General features: G+C 36.7%; 1 protein-coding gene across 2 annotated transcripts; it reads left to right on the top strand.

Annotated features, from left to right (window-relative positions):
- Window positions 1-6,961: 6,961 nt before the first annotated feature.
- LOC107557538 (calcium-binding and coiled-coil domain-containing protein 1-like) lies at window positions 6,962-26,717 on the top strand. 2 transcript variants are annotated; one of them, XM_016240977.1, is made up of 13 exons: window positions 6,962-7,029; window positions 8,223-8,362; window positions 8,470-8,572; window positions 13,047-13,249; window positions 13,696-13,908; window positions 14,009-14,157; window positions 14,293-14,362; window positions 14,933-15,187; window positions 15,341-15,466; window positions 22,898-22,960; window positions 23,049-23,136; window positions 23,223-23,368; window positions 26,482-26,717. In XM_016240977.1, exons 2-13 carry the CDS (start codon window positions 8,231-8,233, stop codon window positions 26,491-26,493), a joined length of 1,560 nt encoding a protein of 519 aa, XP_016096463.1. In that variant the 5' UTR covers window positions 6,962-7,029; window positions 8,223-8,230; the 3' UTR covers window positions 26,494-26,717. The 2 variants fall into 2 exon arrangements, with proteins under 2 accessions (XP_016096463.1, XP_016096464.1); XM_016240978.1 differs by lacking the exon at window positions 26,482-26,717 and having other exon boundaries at window positions 23,227-23,347.

Raw genomic sequence — 26,717 nt, 5'->3', positions numbered from 1 at the left:
ACTTTAATTCCTTTAAAAAAAAAGCACACACACCTTTTCTCTCACTCCTTCCCCAATCTCTCTACGCACTTTTTCTTTTTTCTCTCTCACATACACTTATTATTGTCTTTAATTACAAGTATTGCATAAATACTTTATAATTTATTTCAGGACAACCGGCAGAGAATGAGTACGCAGCCTAATGGGCGAGATGACAATGTCAGCTGACCACTTATCTTCCAATAAAAAACAGGAAACATCAATAAAATTGCGAAAATAAGAATGGCTTTTCTGTGCCCTGTTACAGTAAAGTGCAGAACATAACGCATGCACGTTGCAACACGCATGCAACACACACACAGTATCTATCATCTAACTATCTATTCTATATATCAATTTGAGGGTGACTTAGTTGTATAAATCACTTGTAGACTATTAATCTTTTTTCTGGCTTTTTTGGCTCGTCAGAGTAATGTCCTGTAATACAGAATTATGTCCACAAGCCCCAACCCCCTATAGCAGGGATCCTCAAATCTGGCCCACGAGATATTAATCAGTGTCTTCAGGATCATTAGAAAATCACAGGTACACTCTTAAAAATAAAGATGCTTCAAAAGATTCTTCAAGCGATGCCATAGAAGAACCATTTCTGGTTCCACAAAGAACCATTCAGTCAAAGGTTCTTTAAAGAACCATCTCTTTCTTACCTTTTTATAATCTGAAGAACATTCTTTCGCCCCAAAGAACCTTTTGTCAAACAGAAAGGTTCTTCAGATGTTAAAGGTTCTTTATGGAACCATTTAGACAAAAAGGTTCTTCTATGGCATCGTGAAGCACCTTTATTTTTAAGAATGTAGGTAAGTTTGATCAGGGTTGAAGCTAAACTCTGCAGCGCATTGGACCTCCAGGGCAAGATTTGAGGAACCCTGCCCTATAGCATAAACAAGATTAAGGTTTAGTAATACAATTATGTAATTAGTGAATAGCTCTAGCTTCACTGGTTAGGTTAAAAAAAACGATTCGCCTAACAACGATGTCGTCCAACAACGTAAGGAGTACAAGCTGTTAACATATTTAAGTATAACATTAATTAACAATAAACAAAAAACAGAAATAATGATATGGAACAGAGATAAAATATCTTAACACGCTACCTGTATGAAATATATTTTGGTTGAGTGATCCGCTGGGACAATTTATAAGCACCTATATTTCTATTTAAAGACTCTATTTTTATTTCTATTTAACAATATTTCGCAACCATACCAAGGTTCGCTTAAATGAATGCTTTTTTTAAGGTATTGTTCACACGTGTTTCTAATGATGTGATCAAACCAACTGTACAAAATATGAGTCAGTTCAGAGTGCACAAGTGGCACAGGTGACTGAATGATGATACGAACAATAGATGGAAACAATCTGAGAAGGAGAGGAGGAAGAGTACATGTAAGAAGTGGAGGATGAGGAGAGAAAGAGTAAGGTTTAGAGAGTGTTATCAAGGCTGGATCTGTCAGACCAGAGGTTTTTTTTCTCTTTGTCTATCAAAAAAGACAACATTACTTGTGATGTGGACAAAGTCCTCAGGCCGGACTCAAACACAAAGACATGATACTGAGACAGAATGAATCTCTCATTGACCCTGATTTTACAATTGCACAACTTACAGTATTTGAGTGTACCGTAACATGCTATTAATTTAGAGTTTTATTTTGACCTTTTTGGCCTTTGCAGTTGAACTGCAGTATTTTTGCAGTATCCAAGTGCTGAATCTATACAAACATTCAGTACTATTCAATATTCAGCACAATACTATTCTTGCAGTACATACAGTTGGCCTATGCAATATATTCACCTAACTCAGTTATAAGTGATGGAAAAAAAAGTGATGAGAAAATAAGTGATGTTTTCAAGAAATGTGTTTTAGCAATTCAGAAAAAACTGTAATACAAAAAGAAGAAAAGAGGATATCTTGCATTTTAAGTTGTTTATTTGTTGCAGCCATTCTACCGTTTCCACATTGCAGCCAGTAATAATCGAATAGGTCGTCGAGCTCGAACCTGGTTTTTCTTTTAGCTGTTTTTCCAGAACGATTCAATGACATGTTACATTAATCAATGTCCGTGAATTTCATAAAAGTCGTTGTTGAATGTTTATTGCGACCTTTTCTCTTTAATCTATAATCAAAGCCGTCTTCATAATGATTTATGTGACCGTACTTTTTGCGAAAGGGTTCATTTTGTTTGCTGCATACTAGCAGGGGTGGATTTAGTGAATTGGGGGCCCCAGGCAAAATACAGGAATGGGGCCCTATACAATTTCACACATTTACAACCTTGAGGTTCCTTTCACTGTTGCTCGCTGCTGCACGACCGTGTCCCATAGTTGTGTCTAATCTTTTAGATTTTTCATGTACATGTTATAAATAAAGGATTTCTTTAATGTTGTAAATCCCTTGTTCACATTTAAACAGGTTATAATAGTATTAGAGTAGGTTTGACACTAGGTGGTGCGTTGAGGTAATTTTCACTATGCAATTGTCTACACAATGCAAGGCTGTATAATTCTAAACTTGAAAATATACATTTATTTTTATTTATTTTAATTGCACATTTAAATTAAACTGAAGGAAATTATAAATTTACATGCTTAAGGATTATTTCAACCAAACATGAAGTGTGCCTGCGTGGAAAGTGACCTTTGCATCCACGGATGGTCCTTCTTGGGTCTTTCACAAAAACGAGTGAACGCCATTTAAAAAAAAAAAAATAGGCCCTATATAATATGCACTGTTGCTTAGTATTACAATTATAGCTTCAGATGCATGATATTTGTAGGGCACTATGAAATCCATTTTATTTTTCCCAAATTAGCCTAGGTTTTATTTTTTCCAAAATCTTTTTTTCCGTTTAAATTTTTCTGGATTCAGTTTTTTTTCTTTTCTGGATGATTATATTACATTTTAACAAAAAACATGTCTAATTAATTAAAATCATGAAACTTGTTTAATTTAACAGCAATTTAGGCCTATTAAATGTTTTACAAAAATTACATTCCTAGGGCCCAAATTCTGTGCTTTCTTTTTTTTTCTGTATTCCATTTTAATGGTTTATTCAAAAACATATCTAATTAATTGAATTAATAAAAACAATTTAATTTATTAATTTGTATACAATAATAGGGCCCTATGAAATTTTCATTTTATTTACTTATTTTTTAGAAATTCTGTGTTGTGTATTTTCATTTTTCTGGTAATCAAATGAAGGCGAAAACATTAATCTATCTTTTATTCCAATGGCGATTATGGTAAGGGGCGTTACATTTCCGACGAGTGCTTGCGGTGTTCAGCCAATCACAATGCACTGGGTCAGCTGGCCAATCAGAGCAGACTGAGCTTGTTGGAAGGAGGGACTTTGTAGAAAACGAAGCGTTTGAGAGAGGCGGGGCAAAGAGGACCTATAATAATGTACAGTATTTGAAAAATTATGTTTTTTAACATTAAAGCATGTCAACATATTCTGTTACACCAAATACACAAAATAATGATCTTATGACTTCTCGCGAGTCGCCTGTGAGTCTGGCCTTTAAAACATTCCACTGAGACGGAAAATGCCAGATAATCCCATGCGGAAAAAAGTGCACTAAAATACACTTTATTTCAATACACTTAGATGCTTCCTACTTAAAGTGCTATATTTTTACGCATTAATTTTGTACTTAATATACTAAAAACAATACTTTAGTACTTCTTAAGATAATCTCAAGAACATGTACTCAACTGTTCTGTCTTGAGACACTATGAATATGAACTAAAATGCGCTTTTTAACATAATATCTCTGTATTTTATAAAGGTAAAATGTATGGAGTTTATTTTGTATATTTTTTATTTAATCAAACATACAGTGTTTGAGAGTAAAACTATAATTATAATAATATTTTGTAATTAAAAAAAAAATTGCAAAAAAAAAAAACATTTAGGCTCATAAACAAAGAAATTGATGACAAAATTCTTTGCAGTCCATGTAAATCTTTGAAAAAAAATATTTTTCTTTGTGCACTTCAAACACTTTTCATCACGAAACCACAAATGTTTGCTCTCTTTTCTACTGTCTATTTTTGCAGGTTTAAATCATTTGTTTGCAGCTGAAAAGTTTTGCTTGCAAGTGAAGCTGTATCTCAGTGGGCAGTCTATACTCACCAGGATGAAGCCTTTTTCTATTGGTCACTCTCGATTGACGTGACAGGTTGACCACGCCCATTATGTCAAAATAAGACTTAAAATAGCATGAAAACATGATCTGTGGGAGTTTTTAGTGCGTAATCAGCTAGGTGAAATTTAAAAGAAATCTCTGTCTGTGACCAATATTTACCGAGTTTTGATTAACGATGATCCTAAAAAATTCAAAAATAGACCAAGTTAAAAGTTAAATACTAAAAAGAATACCTGAAAATAAGTTCACAAATAAAATAGTTTAAACTGTTATAGAGTTATTATTTCAATAAAAATGCTTACAGTTTTTCTCAATTGCTTTGGCACATTTTTCGAAACCATCTTTACATTCTCTAAACTGTGAGTGCAAATGTCACAACTGTTTGCTGGAACTTCAGAACTGTCATATACTTTCCACCTTCATGCTGAAAAAAACTCTTCTATTGGATTTAGGAATGGAGAGTATGGTGGAAGGAACTCACTGTTATCCTTTCATGTGCCGCAAACCAGTCCCTAACAGTGTTGGTTCGGTGGAAGCTGACATTATCCCAGACAACAACATAATTAGGCAAATGTGGTCTAACTAAACCTCTTTCTTGTTCTGGAATCAGGTCTCTGTAAAGTGTGTTTAGGAAGGCCAGGAGAAGTTGAGTATTACAGGGCCCAATGTGTGGAATATGTGTGCTCACACCATTCTCTGAAATGACAGCACACATTGTAATATTGGCCCCACGTTGGCCTGGTTTGTCAGTTGTGGCTCGGTGTCCAATGAGATTGCGACCATGTCTCCGGCCTCTGGACAGATTGAACCCGGCCACGTCCACAAAAACAAGAATGTGGGTTGTTTCATGTCCTTCTAACTCCATGATTCTCTACGAAGAAACTACAAAATAAAGTACATTTTTATTCTAGAGTTCAGTAAATGTTTTCTCTTCTTATGGGTTTACTAAAACTTCAAGTAATACAGGCATCTTAGAAGTAAAGTAAAACTCACTAAGTGCACACCAATAGTTTACCTGGACATACTGGTACCGCAGCTCCTTCACTCTTTCACTATTCCTCTCAAATGGCACCTTGTAGAGTTGTTTCATAGTCATTTGATGTCTTTTCAAAACTCTGTCTATGGTGGAAATGCTGACAGAATTTATATTTGCGAAGACATTATTGTCATTTATGATTGCACTTTGGATCTCTCTTAGCCTGATGGAATTGTTGGCTATTACCATGTTGCAAATTTCTTGTTCTTGCTGATGATTAAATACTGCTGCTCTGCCACCAGCGCGAGGTTGTTGTGCGGATCTATAGAATGTACAAATAGACTTGCATTTACCTTTACAATATTGTTGTTTATAAAAATGCTTTACATATTGTAAAACAAAAAAATAAATACATATTTACCTGTTTTCCCTACGAAAGGTTTGCACAATTGATGACACTGTGGACCTGTTTACATTAGGCTGTACATTTTAAAAAAAAGGGAAAAAAAGCTTATTTTAGAATACCACCGCACACCACTGAACATGCCACAGATGACCAAACTTAATAGAGAAGGGAAAAGAACAGAAAAGACAAAGGGAAAAGAAAAGCATTAAAAGCACACAATGTGTTTGTGAATATGCGTTTGATTTACATTTGAGAGAAACTAAGAAGATTGTTAACAAGGATGCAAATAGTCACCTTCAGCTGAAAATTGCATTTTGGATTCAAAATAGGCCATTTGTGTGATTCACGTAGATTGGATTTTTTTTAAACAATTTTTCATGAATTATCTCTATAAGTAAATAAATAAATTTTAAAAATGCAGATGTTCTTTAAAGTGAATTTTAGATACAGTGCTAAATAAATTAATCATTTATTAATTTATTATTAATAAATGAATAATAACATAAATATTGTAAATCCCTCCAAAATTACAATTAAATTTCAATTCACAAAGTTTACATGAAGCGGAAGTGCGCCCATGCATCGTGATACTCTCCAAAATGGAGGCAAGCCACAGCATACTGGATGAGGAGGAGAACAAAGTTGTTATTTTTGTTTTCTTTGCGCACAAAAAGTATTCTTGTAGCTTCGTAAAATTACGGTTGAACTACTGATGTCACATGGACTATTTTACTGATGTCCTTGCTACGTTTCTGGACCTTGATCGTGGTAGTACCCTTGCTGTCTATGGGAGGGTCTGAGAGCTGTCAGAATGCATCAAAAAATATCTTAATTTGTGTTCTGAAGATAAACGAAGGTCTTATTATGGGTTTGGAACGACATGAAGGTGAGTAATTAATGACAGAATTTTCATGTTTGGGTGAACTTTCCCTTTATACTGCAAAAAAAAAAAAAAGTGTCAACAGCTTTCACATTTTTCAAAATAAAAGTCTCGCATCAGAAAAACATTTAGAATTACGTTTTTTGTTGTTGATGTTGTTTCTATGTCTGTACACTCCACGACCCACTCAGAGCGGTCTCGTGAGACCCACCAGTTGAGAAACACTGCACTAGACAGTGATCAGAGAGCCCCAAAGCTGCCCATGGGACAGAGTGATATGCATCCTTTACTGTGGTGTAACAGTGGTCACGTAGTTTACTGTCTCTGGCAGGGCATGTAACGTGCTGTCTGTATTTTGACAGTTCACGGCGAGAGGTTTGCTTTATTAAAGTTTTGCTTTATAATGTTTTGGACTTCATTTCCCAGAGTGCAACAGAGGTGGGCGGTTCATTGACATGTGCATTTGTTATTGTTTATTACACTCACACAGTCAACTTAAGTCTCATCAAGTTCATAGGCACACATACGTGGGAGATCTCAGGTGATCTGATTCTTCGATAAACCTAATTTTGTATTAAGGTAAGAGTAAAATTTATAATGCTATTTTAACTATGGTGTCCCTGTTACTTTTTAAATGTAGATTTAAAAAAAAAGAAAAAAAACAGAAATCATGTATATATATTTTTTTGTTCATTTGAATGTTCATTTGCTGCTGTTCATGATTGGAGTTCCTGTAGCTGAATTTGTACAACATCCAAACCCAAGGTCATGGGTTTAATTACTAGGGAGCATATATAGTGACACAACGTATGGCTTGATTCCATTGTAAATCACTTTGAGAGAAACGGTCTACCAAATGTAAATGTGTGAAATGGGTGACTTTTACCTACTGAAAAGATCATCATAAGTAAAACATTTGCTGACATATTCAGGTGTCAATATATCTAAACAAGATTTTATATTTGAAAACTACAATGGATTTTTACAAAAAGGCTGAAGGGTTATGTTTTACATAATATGGTGTCCCTGTTACTTTTTAAATGTAGATTTAAAAAAAAAGAAAAAAAAACAGAAATCATGTATATATATTTTTTTGTTCATTTGAATGTTCATTTGCTGCTGTTCATGATTGGAGTTCCTGTAGCTGAATTTGTAGAACATCCAAACCCAAGGTCATGGGTTTAATTACTAGGGAGCATATATAGTGACACAACGTATGGCTTGATTCCATTGTAAATCACTTTGAGAGAAACGGTCTACCAAATGTAAATGTGTGAAATGGGTGACTTTTACCTACTGAAAAGATCATCATAAGTAAAACATTTGCTGACATATTCAGGTGTCAATATATCTAAACAAGATTTTATATTTGAAAACTACAATGGATTTTTACAAAAAGGCTGAAGGGTTATGTTTTACATATAAGTGGTGATACAATGATTAAATTAATAGATTAGAAATGTTGAAGATCATTAAATGATGATGGTTACATGCTATTTGACTTGACTGCTATTTCTGAGTAAACATTCAAAGAAAGAATGCTGTTACCCCACTCTCATGCAGTTTCACAACACATGGAAATCTAATAGCAGTCGTCTGCAGTGTCAAGCATTTAGTTGTCCAGACACTTTAGTTATTTTGAAGCACTGAACAGCAGTGTTATGGGCTTCGATGCTGAACAAGTTGCAAAACAAGTTTCAAAGGTTTTTTTTTTTTGCACACTGTTTGACTGATCTCTTTGTCAGTGCAGTAATAAGACCTGATTTTTATAGCCATTGGTATGGAGGAAAACAGAACTGTGACTTTCCGAGATGTTGCCAAGAGCTATTTCTCACAGACAAGGGTGGACTGCCGCTACACTATAAGCAGTCATCACAGCTGGAGCAGTCATGACTGGATAGGTATTTTTAAGGTAACTCCTGTACAGAATTAAATATTGTGTTTATTTAATACAAAACAAAATATGTGGAAAGGATTAACCTGCAAAGCAAATAAATTTTTACCTATCTTGTTTCACAGGTGGGATGGCTGACAGTGAATGATTACTACACTTTTGCCTGGGCTCTAGCACCGGAAGGGTATCAAACAGGAACAGATGCAAACTGTAGTGTGACCTTTCACTGTATGTTTATATTTAATATATAATATATTATTTTATTTGTGTTTATTTACTTATTTACAGTATCCCAGTGTTTCTGAACCCTGTTCCTGAAGGCACAACATTTTTTGGATGTCTCCCTTTTCCAACCCCTCCATTTCAAGTCTTGGGCTGTGTCCCCCATACCATCATTCACTATTCCCTACATCAGTCCACTAATACAGTCCAGCTGAAGGAGTGAATGAAAATGAGTGAGCAAATTCAGACACTGAGTGCGTCGGAAGGGCTGCTGCTTTTGCATAGTTTGTGCTTGCTGTTCAATAATCATTTGAAACTTAGCAAACTGGCAGCTCCTGTAGTAATGAAAATATTTTTCTTAAAATCTTCAATGGAAACTACTAGGTATAAACCTTAATTCAATTATTTAGTAATCAGTTAAAAATTAAATGTATGTATGTATATATGCACAATCCTCACAGTTCATTATGGGTATTCTCTAGCCATTGAGTGCACATTAGTTGTACACCCGCTATTGCAGTGCATTATGGGATTGTAATGGTTTGGACACGACAACAAATGGGCGTCCCTGTTCTGCCTGTAAAGGCGACTCGTACTTGAGCTTACTTTACTTTTTATTGTTCTCGTCAACTTCTTTCACATCACTGAATTGCGTGAAAACATTCAAGTGTCAGTGTCACTTCCCATTCTAAACCCTTAAAGTTGCCACCATTCATTCTATCTTATTCATTTAAGAAACACTTTACTTAAAAAAAAACATCAGATTATTAGTCTAACTAAGTATGCCACATTTCCCCTTCCCTTCTAGTGAGCTAAGTGTGAAAACATGTTAAGTAACCCTGAAAGCGTGCAGGCCAAGTGTGCAGTCTTGTATGTTCTGCCTTGCGGTGCTGCAGATTGTGGCCCGATTGTCGCTTGTGTCAGATGCTGTGCTGGGAACAGAGGGAATGATGAACTCAAATGAAAGCAGGGGAGCACAGCGTCCCGGGTGTGACCCACACCAGAATGGTACAGTACTTTCCTAAGATCACTGACATGCCATCAGAAACAATCAGATAGCTGGAAAGTGTGGAGCTTGTGTGGCAGCTGAACCCACACCAAGTTCAGAAGGAAGATTCTGGGAAAGGAGGTATTTTTCTTTGCATTGTATCTGCCCTGTGCTTTGAGCTGTTGTTCACACACCCTGGCTTACACCACTGGGTTTCCACCATGAGAAATAGGAGGGTGAAGTCTGCAGTTGTGGCATGCTGAGCTGCTCTGTAGTGTAGAAGAGTCTGAGGCAAGGCCTTGTTGAAAGAGCAGCCTTGAGCCAAGTAAGCTCTCAGACCATTTTTCAGTGACTGATTAAATCTCTCTACGCCCTCATTTGACTGTGGATGATAGTAAGCTGTTCGTGTGTGTTTGATCCTTTTGCTTTGGCTGTAACTGGCAAACTCAGCAGACACTAGTTGAGAGCCATTGTCTGTCGTCAAGTTCCTTGGCAGGCCCCAGCTGGCAAAGAGCAACTTGATGCAAAGAGCAAATCAATGATGGAACTGGACATAACAGAGCCTACAGTGCAACCTCTGGCTAACTTGAGTATAGATTATAAACTACCTCAAGGCAATGCAAATGACAGGGCACATCATGGAGTTCACCACAGATATCCAGTTGAATGTGGTCCCAAGTTTTAGTTGGCCAAGGCAAAGGCCCCAGTGGGCCAGTTTACCCCCTTACAAGACATGGATTAAAGTCCTGAACAAGCTGCTCAATGTTTTTGTCCAATTCTGGCCACCACACAAGATCCTTACCATCCTGGTATAACTGTGCCGAGATGGCTCTCATGCATGAGTTTAGCAGGGACAATGGCTTTCGCTGCAGACGAAGGCTCTGGCACATAGCCTAAATGTTGGAGTGCAATAACGAATGGCCCTCAGCTGAACCATGAAAATCAACAAAGTCAATCTCTGGTACCACAAGTAAGCATTTCTCCACATTAAGTGTCAAATTATGTTGACTGAGTGCAGCAAAAGTGGCCCTTAAGCATTGCTCGTGAATCACTGCATTCTGGACATGGACATTGACATCATCAATGTATAGATGGCAATGCCAGGGACACCAGCAAGGATGGTGGACATTATTTTTTGGAAGCAGCTATAGGGGCTGAAGTCCAAAAGGCATACACGTGTAATGGAATATGCCAATATGAGTAACAAATGAAGTAAGATTTCTGCTGTCTGGGTGAAGGGGAACCCAGAGATAACCTTGACGTAGGTCAAGTTTGGAAAAAAGTGTTGAGCCATGACAGGGCTCACAAAATTGCTAGCCTGACATCCCGGGCTATTGTGTTTTCTATTCAGGCTACCAAAATGTATCATCGCCCTGCCCGACGGGCTGTCTTGAACAGTGATCTAAAATTCCTTCCTTGATTTGCGTTATTCACTAGCTTGTAGGGGTAAAACGGATCGTAGTTGATCGTTTGCACATGTTTCTAAGTCTTGGCGATTTAAACATTCAAGTGTTTTAAATCATTCACCCGCATTCGGAGCTGCATCATTATATTCGATCCGTGCATTCGGTCTTAAAGGGGCAGCAGCCTATAAATACATGCTGTTCCATAAGCGCCACCTGCTGTCAGAGAGTGACATTTGCGTCTCCATTCACAAAGCAGATCATTCTGTTTTTGCTTCAAATTTCGAAATTATACAATCACATTGCAATCTAAATAACATGTATTTAGCATCTTTGTTTGGCTCATGATTAAAATGCAGTGGTTGCCTCTGATTTTAAATGGAAAAAGCACAGCCAAAGCCTTAGTTTGTGTATACGAAGAGATTTACTTTATTTGTATTATTTAATTATTTGATTTGGGATTTGTTTAAAAATTTCAAGTTAGTTTTATTATTTGACATTTCAATTTCACAAAAAAATGTGCAGCATTTTGTTGGAGAAATAATAAAAGGACACCTTTTCGTTTACCCTTTAATTTGCCTTAAATCTAATTTTTTTAAAAAGAAAATTGTGAGAAAATTGTAGAACTCGTGAATTGTATCGCATCGCACCGTGAGTTGAGTGAATTGTTACATCCCTATATGCTACTAGTTTTTACTGTGGTATCAAATAAGTATTCTGTTATTTAAATAATAAAGAACCATACTTTTTTTGCTCATCTGCAAAATGACCCGATCTGTTACTCAAAATCTGATATGATAACGCAATATGATCCGAGCCGTGGGTTTTGTGATCTGTTGCACCCCTACTCTCTTGACTTGTTATTTGAAGAAAAAAAACTGTGGTATCAAATAAGTATTCTGTTATTTAAATAATAAAGAACCATACTTTTTTTGCTCATCTGCAAAATGACCCGATCTGTTACTCAAAATCTGATATGATAACGCAATATGATCCGAGCCGTGGGTTTTGTGATCTGTTGCACCCCTCTCTTGACTTGTTATTTGAAGAAAAAAAGCAATCACTGAAGTTTTTAATCATGCTGATTTGTCCGCAGTGAAGTTCAGCCAATGTCTTTTGTTTTTTATTCGGGCTACTTAAATTCATTTTGGGCTGCCAAAATCTGAAGAATGTCTGCCCCGAAGGGCTACCAGCAATTTTAAAATTTTGCGAGTCCTGCGTGAGAGTGTCTAGTCAGCTCTTTTGTCTAATTTGTCAGGAGAGGGTAGCGATCTGGGATTACTGCTTTTTTTATGTACATTAAGTCTCCACAAACTCTCAGGCCAGCAGATGTTTTCTTAGCCACTGTCAAATTAAACACCCATCGGGAGGCATTGACAGGTTTGATGATGGCCTCGTTTGCAGTTTGCCCAGTGTGCTGTGACTGTGAATGAGAACATAGGAAAACCATCTGCCATCCTCTTCGCCAATTGTTCTGTCTATAAAGACAACTCATATTTGAGCTTATTTTATTTTTTATTGTTCTTGTCAACTTCATTTACATCACAGAGCTGTGTGAAAACATTAAAGTGCCAATGTCACTTCCCGTTTCTTAAAGTAACTGCCTTTAATTATTTTTTTATAATGTTGCAAAAACATTACTTTAAATAACCATCATTATTAGTCTAATTAAGCATGCAGCAGCCCCTTCAACTAGTGTCATATTTAAGGTTATTGGGGGCGATTTTGGATGCAGCCTTGGAGTCTCTACTTACGCACTAATGAGTTGATTCAGATTTGTTTGATTAGGAAGGGTTTGAAAAATGTGTAGTGTTGTTGTGCCTTCAGGATTGGGAAAAACTTCAGTAGCCTATATATAGTTTTATACATGTGCAGGTCATTAATATGTCCAACACTCGCAGAAACAGCAAGTGAAATAACAACAGCAGTTCTTGGTAGAACAAGAACATTCAGTTGCCATCTGATATTTTTAAAACTATTGCAACACTACTGCAAGTGCTTGACATCTTTAAGGCTGTACCAGGCTGTTTATGTCTTTTGGTTTTAGGAGTTTTCTGATCTTTATTCCACTCTTCCTGCCATCTTTCAGCGTCTTATCTACCAAAACCTGGTGGGGAGGCATTTCAGTTTGTGTATGTGGATGAACGTGACGAAATATGTGCGGTCAGTTCTCAGTTTACTTTTTGTGCTCCAAGACCTCTGGATGAACTTGTTACACTAGAGCAGGAGAAAAATGGCGAGGAAGAGGGAGATGACCTGCTAGTGGTGGTGCCAAAGGCTCTGATCCTGCAGGTGGGCGGTTCTACAACAGAAGACATCAGAACAGATTTGACTATAACAGAGCTTTTCAACCACCTTAATTAAGATTTGGACACCTATCTGAATTTAATAATGTATGTCATTGCAACACATAAAATAATAACAAAACAATAACAAAATAATGTTTGGTAGGCTTTGAATAATGAAACCATTTTTGGTTGTTAGTGGAAACTACACCTGTGATTAGCCTTTTAGGACACCTGTGTGAAATTAAGGGGAAATGTGGAGTTAGTTAGTTCTAGCATAAATTACAGATATATTCTGTATAAATGTTACTGTATTTAGCAATGACATTCAGATATTTTAAGTGTGACTTTTGTGTCCAAACATATTTTTAGGCCACTGTATCTGTCATACTGTACAAAATGGTATTTTACTAATTTTCTGCATGTTTTTAAATATTTCTGGTATTTCTACAGAATCTCTTAGAAGGATGTCAGCGTGAGTTACATGAGCTGCGTAAGAGGTTTGAGGCTGCTGATGCTGAGGTGGAGAGAGAAAGGGAGAAATGGAAAACTGAAAGAGATGAGTTTGAAAGAGTACAAAATGAGATGAGGAGTCAGATTGACGAGCTAAAAAGCAACCTGAGGCAAAGCACTGAAAAAATTGAGGAACTCGAGCAAAAACAAAAGGTACAATCAAATGTTTTGCCATGTTTCTGGACCACCACCAATCAGAAAAACAAAAACACAGAGACCTAATGTATATGCAAACACGTATATTTGCAATCAGGATGTGCAAAGCACACATGAAAACATGACTGCTGAACTTAGTGGGCTGCTAGTAGAGGGAGATGAAAACCATCAGCGAATCAAAGAACTCAAACAGGATGCTGCCACTCTGACTCAACAAAAACAGGACATGACGGCCGAGCTTGACAGGTGATTTGGGACCCATGCCAATCTTCACAATAACACAATTATTCTTTGTTTATGGATGAATTTCTATGACATTTAGCCAACTGATTAAATAAAATAGTGGTTAAAAAAGAAAACACAGACACTTTTTCTCTGCAGAATGAAGGAAAGAGTTAAAAAGATGACCACACAAAGGCGAGATGAAGAAAAGGAGAGGAGAGATTTGCAGGTGAATTATGCTGAATTCAACATTACCGTTTACTGTCACACCCCTGAACTGTCTGTGTTGTGTTTTGCTCCCCATGTTCTCCTCGTGACTCAGTTTTCTCCCGTGTTTCCTTGTGTCCATATTCGGTCTTTCCTATTCCTGTTCCTGTTCCCATTATGTTCGTTTGTTTCCAGCTGTGTCCCATTTATTCCCTCGTTTAGTTCATTGGTACTTAAGTCCTGTGTTTCCCAGTGTCCAGCGTCTAGTGTTAAACGTCAATCCTCGTGCTAATGTGTGTGTCTCCTGGCTCCCCTGTGTTTCCGTCTGTTTTGGATAAATAAAGACTGTTATCATTGTTACTCTCCTACGTGCTCCTCGTTTCCTCGCTCCAACACAGTAGCAGTTCGTGACATTTACAATCTACACTGAAATATTTTCTGCATTCTGTGAAATAACAATGAATAATGAAGTAATTCGTTTTGACAATTTTAACTAATTCGTATTATTTGGACTTCAGAATTTCTGGTTAAGGTCCTGGTCTGACAGAGTAAAACTGCATGGTTAATATGTGAATTAATATTTTCTCTACAGATAGAGAATGAGCAGGCACATGCTGAGCTTCGGACTCTGCAAGAGCGTCTGGAGGCCAGTGAGCACAGCACTGAGGCCCTCCACAGGGACCTAAGTGAGCTGGGCTCCTTGCAGAGTCACAGCCATGCAGAACTGCATCAGGTCAGACTGCAGTCTGCACAGATGAATTTACAACTGGCCCAGGCTAACCTGGCACTGCGTGAGAGGCAAACCACCTGGGTCCAGGAGAAGGAGACTTTAAGACAAAGTGCAGAGGTAAGAGAGAGATAAGTCATAATTAGAAATCTCTCTCTCTCTCTCACACACACACACACACACACACACACACTACTGTTACCACTTTAACCAGTCCAACCATAACACCACTAGTAAGTAATTTGACTCTCAATCTCTGTGCTCTTGTTAAAGTTGGATAAGGATCGTATTCAGAAACTGAGCCGTGAGCTTCAGAAGAAGGAAGAGTGGCTCCAGGAGGAGAGAATAGAGCGAGAAAAACTGGAAGTGGAGCTGGGGAACGAGAAGGACTGTAACCGGGTAAATATTTCATGACACGTGCATGGCCTATAATTAAACTTTCACATCAGTCAGAGCTTACCCAGCACATATGTGGGTCAGATTACTGGTCTTGGAGCAACACCAGCATGAGGCAAGAGTTGCTTTAAAAAACTTGTAAATAAGCTGACCAAAATAGGTTTGAAAACAATATCAAATGCATGTGTATGTTTACAGAAGTGTTTTTCCCCCTCATCATTCATGTTATTGGATGCCACGGCACACTGGTTAAATTGATTAATAATAAATAAAAAAAACTTCAATTTGCAAACTGAAGGGGTTAAAGGGGTAATGACATGAGGAATCAAAATTTATTTGACCTTTTTACATATAAGTGGTCAAAAATACTACGTTTCATGCCTCAAAAATTAACATTTGTTGAAACCAAACTTCCAAAACATATTGTTTTTTTAATCATCGTCTAGGGACATGGAAAACAAATCTATGCACCCAAGCCCACAACATATATACAGGTAAACACTAAGGAAACAAAGAGGCTTTTAATGTTATGTTGACTATGTTCAGATAGATTGGTTTGTCGATGATAGCTCCTTGTCAAACACAAACTGAAGGGGTTAAAGGGGTAATGACATGAGGAATCAAAATTTATTTGACCTTTTTACATATAAGTGGTCAAAAATACTACGTTTCATGCCTCAAAAATTTACATTTGTTGAAACCAAACTTCCAAAACATATTGTTTTTTTAATCATCGTCTAGGGACATGGAAAACAAATCTATGCACCCAAGCCCACAACATATATACAGGTAAACACTAAGGAAACAAAGAGGCTTTTAATGTTATGTTGACTATGTTCAGATAGATTGGTTTGTCGATGATAGCTCCTTGTCAAACATTAGGTGATACCACAGGTCTTGTAGTCATCTTTGAAGATAGCTGAAGTAAATATTTGCCATGGATCAGAAATCGGTTACTTGGGAACTTGGGAAGTGGGCTGGTGTGGAAGAAATGCAGAAGGTTTGGAAGAAAGGTCCAAGATACTTTCAGCTGAAACTCGTCATGGTCCTTGATAAATAATCTTCGGTACCATCTTGGGCATTCTGACCAATGTTGAGTAACATATCTTATGGTACTTCAGAAATATAGCGTTTTCCGCGGTAATGGCTGTACACAAAGCAGCGCAGCAGCTGACTTTGAAGCGTGCAGCGCTTATATTTATTCAATAAAATCATAGCGTTTTGAAGTTGAATCGTCATATTAAGCCATATGTCAATTATTGTTTATTTGTTTTTCGAAAATTGTTTAAATGTAAGATTATAAAACATAAAAATAACAACGTGTATCACTGTTTTGTCCTTCATTATCCATGGAAAGTAGGCATTTTCCCAACACCTTCAGAAATGCACATTTTAAATTGTGGTAATGAAATCCCTGGAATTTAGTGAATGCCGATAAGGGAAGGAGAAAAGCATACCTGTGATAGATAATGAAGGAAACAAAACAGTGATACACGTTACTATTTTATGTTTTATAATATTACATTTAAACGATTTTTGAAAACAAATAATCAACCAAAAAATGTAAAACGTGCAGTAATATCATTAGCCTAATTACGTTAAGTTACTGTAAGTTGTAGCTAGTGTCCTTACGAAAATTAACCATGGTTTTACAAAAAAAGAGGTTTTGTAGTCAATCCATGGTAACCACAAAATAAACTAACCATAGTTTAACCATGTTATTTGTAGTAAAACTGTTTTACAAATGTTAATCTGCAAATGAAATAAAATACAATAAATAAATAAATATATAAATAAATACACTTTTACTGTAATAAACCATGGTTAATTTTAGTACTGACCCCGTCTTAATTAACTAACTGATGTTAATGGTGCCACGCCTGCCTGATGACGCCGTATTGGTTACGCTGTTCTGAAACCCCTTGAAAAGGTGCATCCCCTACATTATCAATCGGAGCCGGATTGGAAATGTCCGCGCAAAAAAAAAAATAGTAATCAACAAATGACAACCAAAATCAAATCTCTGGGAGCTTATTAACATTTTGTAGCATTTTAAAATGCTGGCTTGATGTACTAAGCAGGGGCGTGTCTACGTGGTGGCCAGGGGTGGCACTGGCCCCCCTGAAATTTGGCTGGCCACCCCAGGTGCCCCCCCTACCAGATGTCTTGCGATAGGCTTGTTTTTAGTAAATTTCTAACTGCATCTGGCAGTGGCGGATCCTGGCATGTGTAGGCAGCTGCCTAGGGCCGCTTTCTTCTCTTCTTTATACTTAATTTTAGGCGGTTTCTATAGTGTGATCTTAATGACAATGTCGAGAGTGCATAATGTTACGCAATCCATGTGTGCGAGGGCGAATCTCTCCACTCCCAAGCGGATTTCCTTCACTCATACAAAACTGGACGTGTGCTTTCAAATATTGTTCTTTTATTACTTGGCTCTGCTCTGTCACTGTTTCTGTCTCTGTCACTCTTTGTTTAGTGAGTGTACACGATGTATTATAACATACATCGTTCCGCAAACACAACCCCAACAAAGCCAGTGCCCCCGACTGCCCCACCCCCATTTAAAATGCTCTAGACACGCCCCTGCTTGACAGTGCTTCATAGCATGCGTTTGCGTTTTCATGTGGACAGAGATTTTTTAAAAACGGAAGAAGAAAAAACTCTGTTTATAAAAGTACCTGTGTACATGCGGACAGGGCCTTATTTGAAAGTAATAGTTTTTGCAGAAAGGAATAAATTGGAAACTAAATATCTCAAGTTTGGTTCCTATATTTGAAGACAAAGCTATTTTGGCACCAGTGTGACATTTTTAATCTGGATTACATTTTGTTCTAAAATGGTAATTGAATAACAACTTAAATTTCGGACATTTCCGGATTAAATTGGAAACTAAATGTTTCAAGTTTGGTTCCTGTATATTTGAAGACAGCCATTTTGGCACCAATTTGCTTTTTTTTATCTGGATTAAATTCTGATTTAAATTTTAGACATTTCTCACGTAACGTTGACTTCACAAGCCCTATGGACTTTTTCTGTGGTGCTACTATTAACTGCCATTGAATGGAAAAGAGCTACATTACTTTGTTCAAAATATCTTCTTTTGTGTTTCACAGGAGAAAGAAAATCACATAGTTTGGAATGACTTGAGGGTGAGTAAATGATGAGAGAATTTTCCCCTTACATTTGTTTCTCATTAATGTCTCCCTGGGTTGGATCTGAATCAACTATAGCAAGTCACTTAAAAGCTCAGCTGGACTCTTCATGCATATTAAAGTCATATTCCACACAATAGTTGCCAAATGCACAGAAGTAGCCACTCAATAACTCGTCCTGACATGTGTGTTCTTGGTGTAAATGTAGATGTTGTTATGTGGCATGTGACGTCTATCATGTGTAGAAAAATGTGTGGTAGAACATTCCAAGTACAGTGAGTGGCTCGCTCCAGACTCACTTAACCATAAACATGCCTCTAACCTCAAATCCAGTTATTTGTGAAGGCGATGAAATGACAGAGACTGGACTGTGGTGGAAAGCATGCTGTGTTGTTACAGTCAGCGGGGCGTTCATGGTCAAAAGCATGACAAGTGAAAGCCAAATGCAATTAACATACATCGTTCCGCAAACACAACCCCAACAAAGCCAGTGCCCCCGACTGCCCCACCCCCATTTAAAATGCTCTAGACACGCCCCTGGTACTAAGACAGTGATATTAAAAGACATGCAGATGAGCCCAGAATATGAATGCAACATATTTAATTACACGTTAAGTGTTTTCCTCCCTGTAGAAAACCATAAAAAGAAAACGCTTAACATGGCTTATGCATTGAACATAGTTACATTTAAAGTTTATATTTTGGGCTCATCTGTTTCCCTGCACATAGTATGCTTTATTAGTAAAGTGTGAAAAGAATGTGATCTTTTAATATCACAGAGTACGTTTACATGGACAACAATACTCCGATTTTAAAACGATTAAGACAATACTCTGATTATGAATCTACCATGTAAACAGAGATTTTTGATTACCTTAATCAAATATCATATTCGAAGTAAACAAAAATCGAATTAAGACATGTGGAGTATTCCTATTTTAGTCGCATTACTGAAGTGCAGTATAGACATGTAAACATCTTAATCAAATTATTACTGTCGTGTAGGACTTTTCGCCACATTTTGCGACAGGATACACACCCGGCAGTGCTCAACCGTTTGACGGCAAATAAAAGAGCTTCAACACCTCCATCATCTGTATGCACATACAAATAATTAACTGCACTTGAAGCTTTCATAAAATTGCAAATGAAACACCCAAAACTGTACATGGCATCATCACGAAGATGAACTATATGTTTATACGTGAAATTCCGGAGGGGACATCAGACGGCGTCACGTGGGGACGTAATGACGTATGCTATATAATATGTAAAACGGGAACATGAAAGGAATATTCTAAAAGCAACTCATGTAAACACCATAATCATAACATTGGCTTATTTCGAGTAAGTTGAATAATTAGATTACTGATGTCCATGTAAACGTAGTCACTGTCTCAGTGCATTAAGCATTTTCTTTATATAAGAGGAAAATGCTTAACGTGTAAATAAACACGTTTTGTTCACATTTTGGGCTCATATGCGTATCTGCACATAGTAAATGCTTTACAATTTTGTCTTTATCAATGTCTTGGTACATTAAGCCGTGCTATTCGTGTTGAGCATTGTATAATGTCTCTGTTCAAGTTCTGTGACCAAGCCAAGTGAGAGTCACACTTGCAAAGGTAATGTTAATTATTAAACCAAACAAAATCAAAACTTTCAAAAACACCCAGCAATGTGATTATTTTATTGAGTGATAGGCAGTTGGTTTAATCAGTGACATTATTAATAGATTTACTATCCCGTGTCTTCTTGTCATCTCCACAACCTGCTTCCCTTGGTGTTTTTACACATAGAAAAAGAGAAAAAAAATATTACATTGTCCATATTTCTCTCAGAATGATGATCTGAGTTACTATTGCAATTCTCGATGCAACATGAATGACATACAATGGTGAAATTTTTCACAATCACGACAGAAAATCAAACTACTCCCCTAAACTCAATAAAAGAAAGGCAGCGCGATCCTCCCAGTATGGCGGATAAACAAAGAAGTTTCCCAGAACTCAATGCGGCGTGACGTCAGCTTCACATTCTCTATACTACATAAAACCAAAGTCCCTTTAAGGCTAGTCATGTCACTCGGGGTCCATATTTGAAACGTCTCTTGGACATGCAAGTGCAGCTCCTATCTGTCTGAAAGAAAAAAAATATTACATTGTCCATATTTCTCTCAGAACGATGATCTGAGTTACTATTGCAATTCTCGATGCAACATGAATGACATACAATGGTGAAATTTTTCACAATCACGACAGAAAATCAAACTACTCCCCTAAACTCAATAAAAGAAAGGCAGCGCGATCCTCCCAGTATGGCGGATAAACAAAGAAGTTTCCCAGAACTCAATGCGGCGTGACGTCAGCTTCACATTCTCTATACTACATAAAACCAAAGTCCCTTTAAGGCTAGTCATGTCACTCGGGGTCCATATTTGAAACGTCTCTTGGACATGCAAGTGCAGCTCCTATCTGTCTGAATGGGGAAACATCAAATTCTCCAAAACTATTCACCAAGCTTACAATTAAAATTCATATTTGAAATCACCCATGACCAATAGTTGTTTCTTTTGCTCAAATAGCCTTAAAAATGCTATTTTTCAGGCTAGATCAGCCAGTGCGAATGCGCAGTCCAAAGCCCACGTCTCAGAACGCTGACTGTTTCTATAGCAACCGGGACTTCTAAACATAGATATGCATATGTAGATGCCTCATTAGCGACTGTTTCTTTGGGTCGCTATACGTAAGCCGTCCGCCATATTGTAATGGTCAACTTGACGCCATTCACCATAATAATCAATAAATGAACAGCCAATGGTTGTAAAAATTGTTGTGATTTAAAAAACAAAAACAAAAAAAAAAACACAATCCAACACTTTCCTACCTTTGAAAGATTATCCCATTTCTTCAGGAATTTGAATCCCGGCGGTTTTTACAACCATTGGCTGTACAGGATTGTGGCATCTTCGAATATTCATAGATTATTATGGTGAAAGACATGAAGTTGACCATTACAATATGGTGGACACGTCTACGTGCTAAGAGCGGTCGAATGTGGAATCTACCTATTATACATATCTATGCTCCAAAAGGCAGCTGCAGAGACGCGCTGACTTTACCGTTTAGTGATTGTGCATAAAAACATGGCAAGCAAACTTAACAAGTCACATGTTCAAACACTAGACAAGACAGAAGAGCAAATTGCACAGTACTTTAAGATCTTTTTTTTTCACTGTACATGTACAATGAAACTCTGGTGAAGCAAACACCAGATGCCTATGGACACATTTTTTTATGTTGTGAACCTCAAGGAACATATTAAAAAAGGCATGCAAGAATCAACCAATGACGTGCCCAAACAAAACACAATGAGACAGAAGAGCACATGGCAAACAAACTTTCATCCACCATGTGCCCAGAGAGAAGACTCAATGTACAAGACTGACAGAAGTGTACAGAGTATGGATTTCAGCATCTCAAAACAAATACTGTGGTCCTGCCACCACAGATCAGGAAAAAAAAAGATAGGCGTTAAGGATGGTTTTAGAATTCACTCTACTGTAGTCAATGCAAAAACAGTAGGATCCATTTGGTTTGGGTATTTAGACTACAGGAGATCTTTATCCAATTTTAAGTTGGGATGTCGTTAAAAGAAAGGAATAAGTTGTTACCTTGCTGGGACTTCAACCAGTAGTTAGAGACATCCAGGGTGATTGATGTTGTCTTCAGAAAGTCAGTTCCAGAAATTAAAGGGAATGTCAAGAGTTCATCTATAATGTAAGGGTTGACAATGAAACTCTGTAACCTGTGTGTTTGTAAGCCTGCTAAGTCTTCACCCACTGATCACTGATGCTGGGTGAGTGTTTGCTGACAAAGATGTACCATCAAAACAGATCATTAATCGAGACAGAATATGGTGGAAAATATGTTTTGAATTTTCTTTTGACTGTTCAAAAAAACTTTAACATATGTAAACCTCAAGGAACATTAAAAAAGGCATGCCATGCCCCTTTGAATCTAAATAACATTAAAGCAAATAAAGTGACTTTAGAATTTTTTATTATTTATTTTATTTATTTATTTACTTTTCAAAGTCTGGTATATGTCTTTATTCATGGAGACACAAATAGCACACTAGACCCTAGTATTTCTTGATAATGACATATTTTCATGATAAATACACTCAAAAATAGTCCCACCACAAACAGCCTAAAATGTGATGTAATTTTTCTCTGTAGTCTTTGGATATTACTGCATTATGTGTGTAAAATATACAGGAACTGAGAGCCAGTCTGAGAGCCCTGCAGAAGGAACAAGAGCAGCATCAGCTGGAGACACAGGTGCAACCTTTCTGAATGTATGAATATTTCTGTCTGGTGCAATCTTATCTGATGTCATGCTGACTGGAAGTTTTTTATTCACAAACAGGAGCTCTTAGATCATATCCATGTGCTGGAGCTGAGATTAGACACAGAGACAGATGCTAAGTGGGCTGAGGCAGCGGCTACTCCAACATGTCAGTCATGTAATTTCTTCTTATACATTATGTAGACACATGTTGTAAATGTAGTGCTAGTGATATGGTAGTCTTATTTCTTGCAGCTAGCATTGACAGCCCTCCATCGGTTGAAGAAAAGCCACCACAAGAGTCTTTATCTGAGCAGTCTTTTTGTGTGGTAGACGGTGAACAATTCAGCTCTCATAGGTCAACAGAGCAGAGCCAAAAGGATAATGAGATCGATATGATGGTAAGTAACAAAAAGCAATGCAATTCACTGAGCTCTACCAGCTGTTTAGGTGCCAAGACCTATATTTATTCAAACATTGCAAAGGTTGGTTTTGCGATTCTTTGTTTCTCAGTGATTATATAGTAATCAACAAACATCAGGTGATCATAATTAATCAATACACAGACTCCAGTTTAACATCAAAAATAATTAATGGGAACAATAGTGCATCAGGCAAAGAAATGTCATTCATAAACATTGTACCCAGTACCCATTTTTTTTGGTACAATGTTTATGAGCGTCATTTTCTGCCTGATATTGTTCCCATTAATTAGTCTTTGATGTTAAACCGTGGATTGATTAATTAGGTAACACTTTAGTATAGGGACCAATTCTCACTATTAACTAATCGCTTATTAGCATGCCTGTTATTAACATATTGGCTGTTTATTAGTAGCAGTGGCGGAAAGTGTACTGAAAAAATATACTCAAGCCAAAGTACCATCACATTAAAAAAAAACTGTAGTGTGAGTAGAGTAAAACGTACTTGTCCAAAAACTACTTGAGTAAGAGTAAAAGAGTAGATTATTTAAAAGTATTCATGAGTAGTGAGTACTGAGCTGTGGAATCTACCCCCTTATAATAAACGGTGTACACAGCAATTTAAACATTTAGAAAACATTGTACATACTGTAATTCACATTATCTTTTGTTGTATCACCATTTAAATCATAATGTTTGAAAAAATTGATTTAAAATCAGGTGTAAGGCCACTGAGCCATGTTATTGTTGCACATAAAATATTAATGTTTAGAACAGTGCAAATAATACAAAAACCATTAGAAACTCATACAAGCGTTCAGCATCACACACACCATGAGATGGGTTAAAAGGAGAGATTAAAAAGAGTCAATTTCTCAACAAAACGGTGCCAGTTTTAGCATTTTGTGATAAAGAAATGAGAATCACTAAAAGTGACAATTTATGTTACAATTTAAACATAAATGCACATTCTTCTAGAAGGGGGCATCACCCCCTACCTTTTATAAAGCTACATTTACTCAAATTGTTATGCTGATAATACAATTTGTAAGGGAAAAATGCATTAAATGTATTTCCAGGGAAACTTTTTCCAAAGAAAACACACACACACACACACACACACACACACACTTGCATGTCTCTTTGCGGGCCTGCGGCGGTCTGGGCAAATAAGCTGCTCTATCAACAGCATCCACAACTGAATAAAACAAAAAGTGTTTAACTTGAAAAAATGTTTTGCGCAAGTGCGCTTGCTAAATGAAGACAGACTGTATAAAATGGATCAAACTAAAAACTTGTTTATTAATGAGCTGCAGTTTTATTACATCATGCACTGACAGAGATGCAGTATAATAATGCCATGGGTCATCAATAAGGTGCATACTGAATCTGGTCCTCCAATTTCAGTACATTAAGACATGGTAAGCTGTTTTTCCACGTTTCCAAGCATTTTAGATGGTCCTCAACACACTAAAATGTACTCAAGTAAAAGTAAAAGTGCACAATTTTTAAACTCCTCAAAAAAAGTACAATTTCTGATTAAAAAAAAACTACTTAATTACAGTAATTTGAGTATTTGTAATTTGTTACTTCACACCCCTGTCACTGGGTGAGTGTTTGCTGACAAAGACGTACCATCAAAACTGATCATTAATCAAAGAGAGACAGAATATGGTGGAAAATATGTTTTGAAAAAAAATTGACTGTTCAAAAAAACACCCCTGATTAGTATTTATATAGCAGATATTGCACATGACCATATGCCATACATACTAGTTATATATTTTATAACCAGTATGTAATACATCTACATCCCTAATCCTACCCAATACCTAAACTTAACAACTAATTTACTAACTATTAATAAGCAGCAAATTAAGAGTTTGTTGAGGCGAATGTCATAGTTAATGGTTTGTTAATAGAGAGAATTGGACCTTAAAATAAAGTGTGACCATTAATTATGATCACTTGATGTTTGTTGATTACTATATAATCATTGAGAATTGTCACACTAACAAATACAGATAGCTAAACTGTTCGTCTGCTTTCATTCAAATAAAAGATTTTAGAATGCAGACCAACCTTTGCAAAGTATCATAAAAATGAAATATGCTTAAAAATCAACTAAAACTTAAAAACGTCCAAAAACACTCAAAAGGGATTTTGCATTGTGTGGCCACTAAGTAAGGATGTTGTTTTATTTGCTAAATGAGCCAAGGGCTCGAATTGCCATCCCAATAAGTTAATATGATGTGGCACCAAAATAAAATGAACCAAATTTATCAATTTCCAACAAATGCAAATCTATTACAAATAGTTTACAAATTATTTGATTGCTTTCTTTGCAATAACTTTTAATAACTACTATTTGTCACAATTTCAAAACATACAGTGGCACCAAAAATGATTTGGATACCTATATCACACATTTGAAAATGTCTGAATTTCACTGCATTTAGATACAAAAACAAATGATGCTGGGGCTGTTGCATGAGATTCACTCTTCTGAGCCACTTTATAAACACTTGGTTACATTATATGAAGTCAGTTTCCATAAAGTTCACACTGGTATTCTTGCAGGATAATCACTGTTCATCTTTTATTAGCACAAGAACATTTGACAACCAGAATGTGTATATTTTGAATAATATATCTATTCAGTCTACTAACTATATGTACCTAACTATATGTACCTTTGCAACTACATGTCAACTGCCAGTCATAAGAGTATTAATGGACTACCTGCTTAATATCCGCTAACTTTTTTTATTTTTTTATTAAAATATTCTATTTTATTTTGATGGTCCCCCAAAAGACATTCTATGAGTAACTTTGTCCGTGCATGTACATTTTACTAACCCTAACCACTAATTCTAACCATAATCATAATCAATATTCTAAAGGGAGTTAGTTGAGATGTACGGTAGGTGCAGTTAATTATAGCTAGTAGAATGTCTAAAGTCGACTGTCAAAATCGAAAAATTATGTTCTGGGCCCTATACACTCTGTCACCCTTTCCCCCCACTAACGACACCCCTGCTCAGCAGCTTCACCCAAATTTCAGATAACTGTGCTCTCTGTCTCCCCAACAGTGGTCTTACTGACGCCCCCGTGTGGTGAACCAGAGGTGGAAAAAAAACAAACCTGTGTGCAGCTTGTTTACATCAGAGCATGATCATGTGCTCCTGATCAGTGTGAAATAGCAAAACAGTTTTTCAAGCTGGCTTATTTTATAACCAGTATGTTATCTAATATATGCTAAAAGTGAGGTCTGTGGTAGGTGTGGGTGTTCCAACACTGTGTATGTGTTTGTACTTAAGAGTAAGGT

The sequence above is a fragment of the Sinocyclocheilus grahami genome, unplaced genomic scaffold (assembly GCF_001515645.1).
Source record: "Sinocyclocheilus grahami isolate Dianchi unplaced genomic scaffold, SAMN03320097.WGS_v1.1 scaffold606.1, whole genome shotgun sequence".
Taxonomy (NCBI): Eukaryota; Metazoa; Chordata; class Actinopteri; order Cypriniformes; family Cyprinidae; genus Sinocyclocheilus; species Sinocyclocheilus grahami.
The sequence above is the reverse complement of the archived record's forward strand: the minus strand, read 5'-3'. Positions and strand labels throughout refer to the sequence as shown.

Coding starts and splice junctions, on each gene's coding strand:
- LOC107557538 (XM_016240977.1), top strand. CDS start 8,231: ATGGAGGAAAACAGAACTGTGACTTTCCGAGATGTTGCCAAGAGCTAT. Junction 8,363..8,469: donor ACTGGATAGGTATTTTTAAG/GTAACTCCTGTA, acceptor CTTGTTTCACAG/GTGGGATGGCTGACAGTGAA. Junction 15,188..15,340: donor CTTTAAGACAAAGTGCAGAG/GTAAGAGAGAGA, acceptor CTCTTGTTAAAG/TTGGATAAGGATCGTATTCA.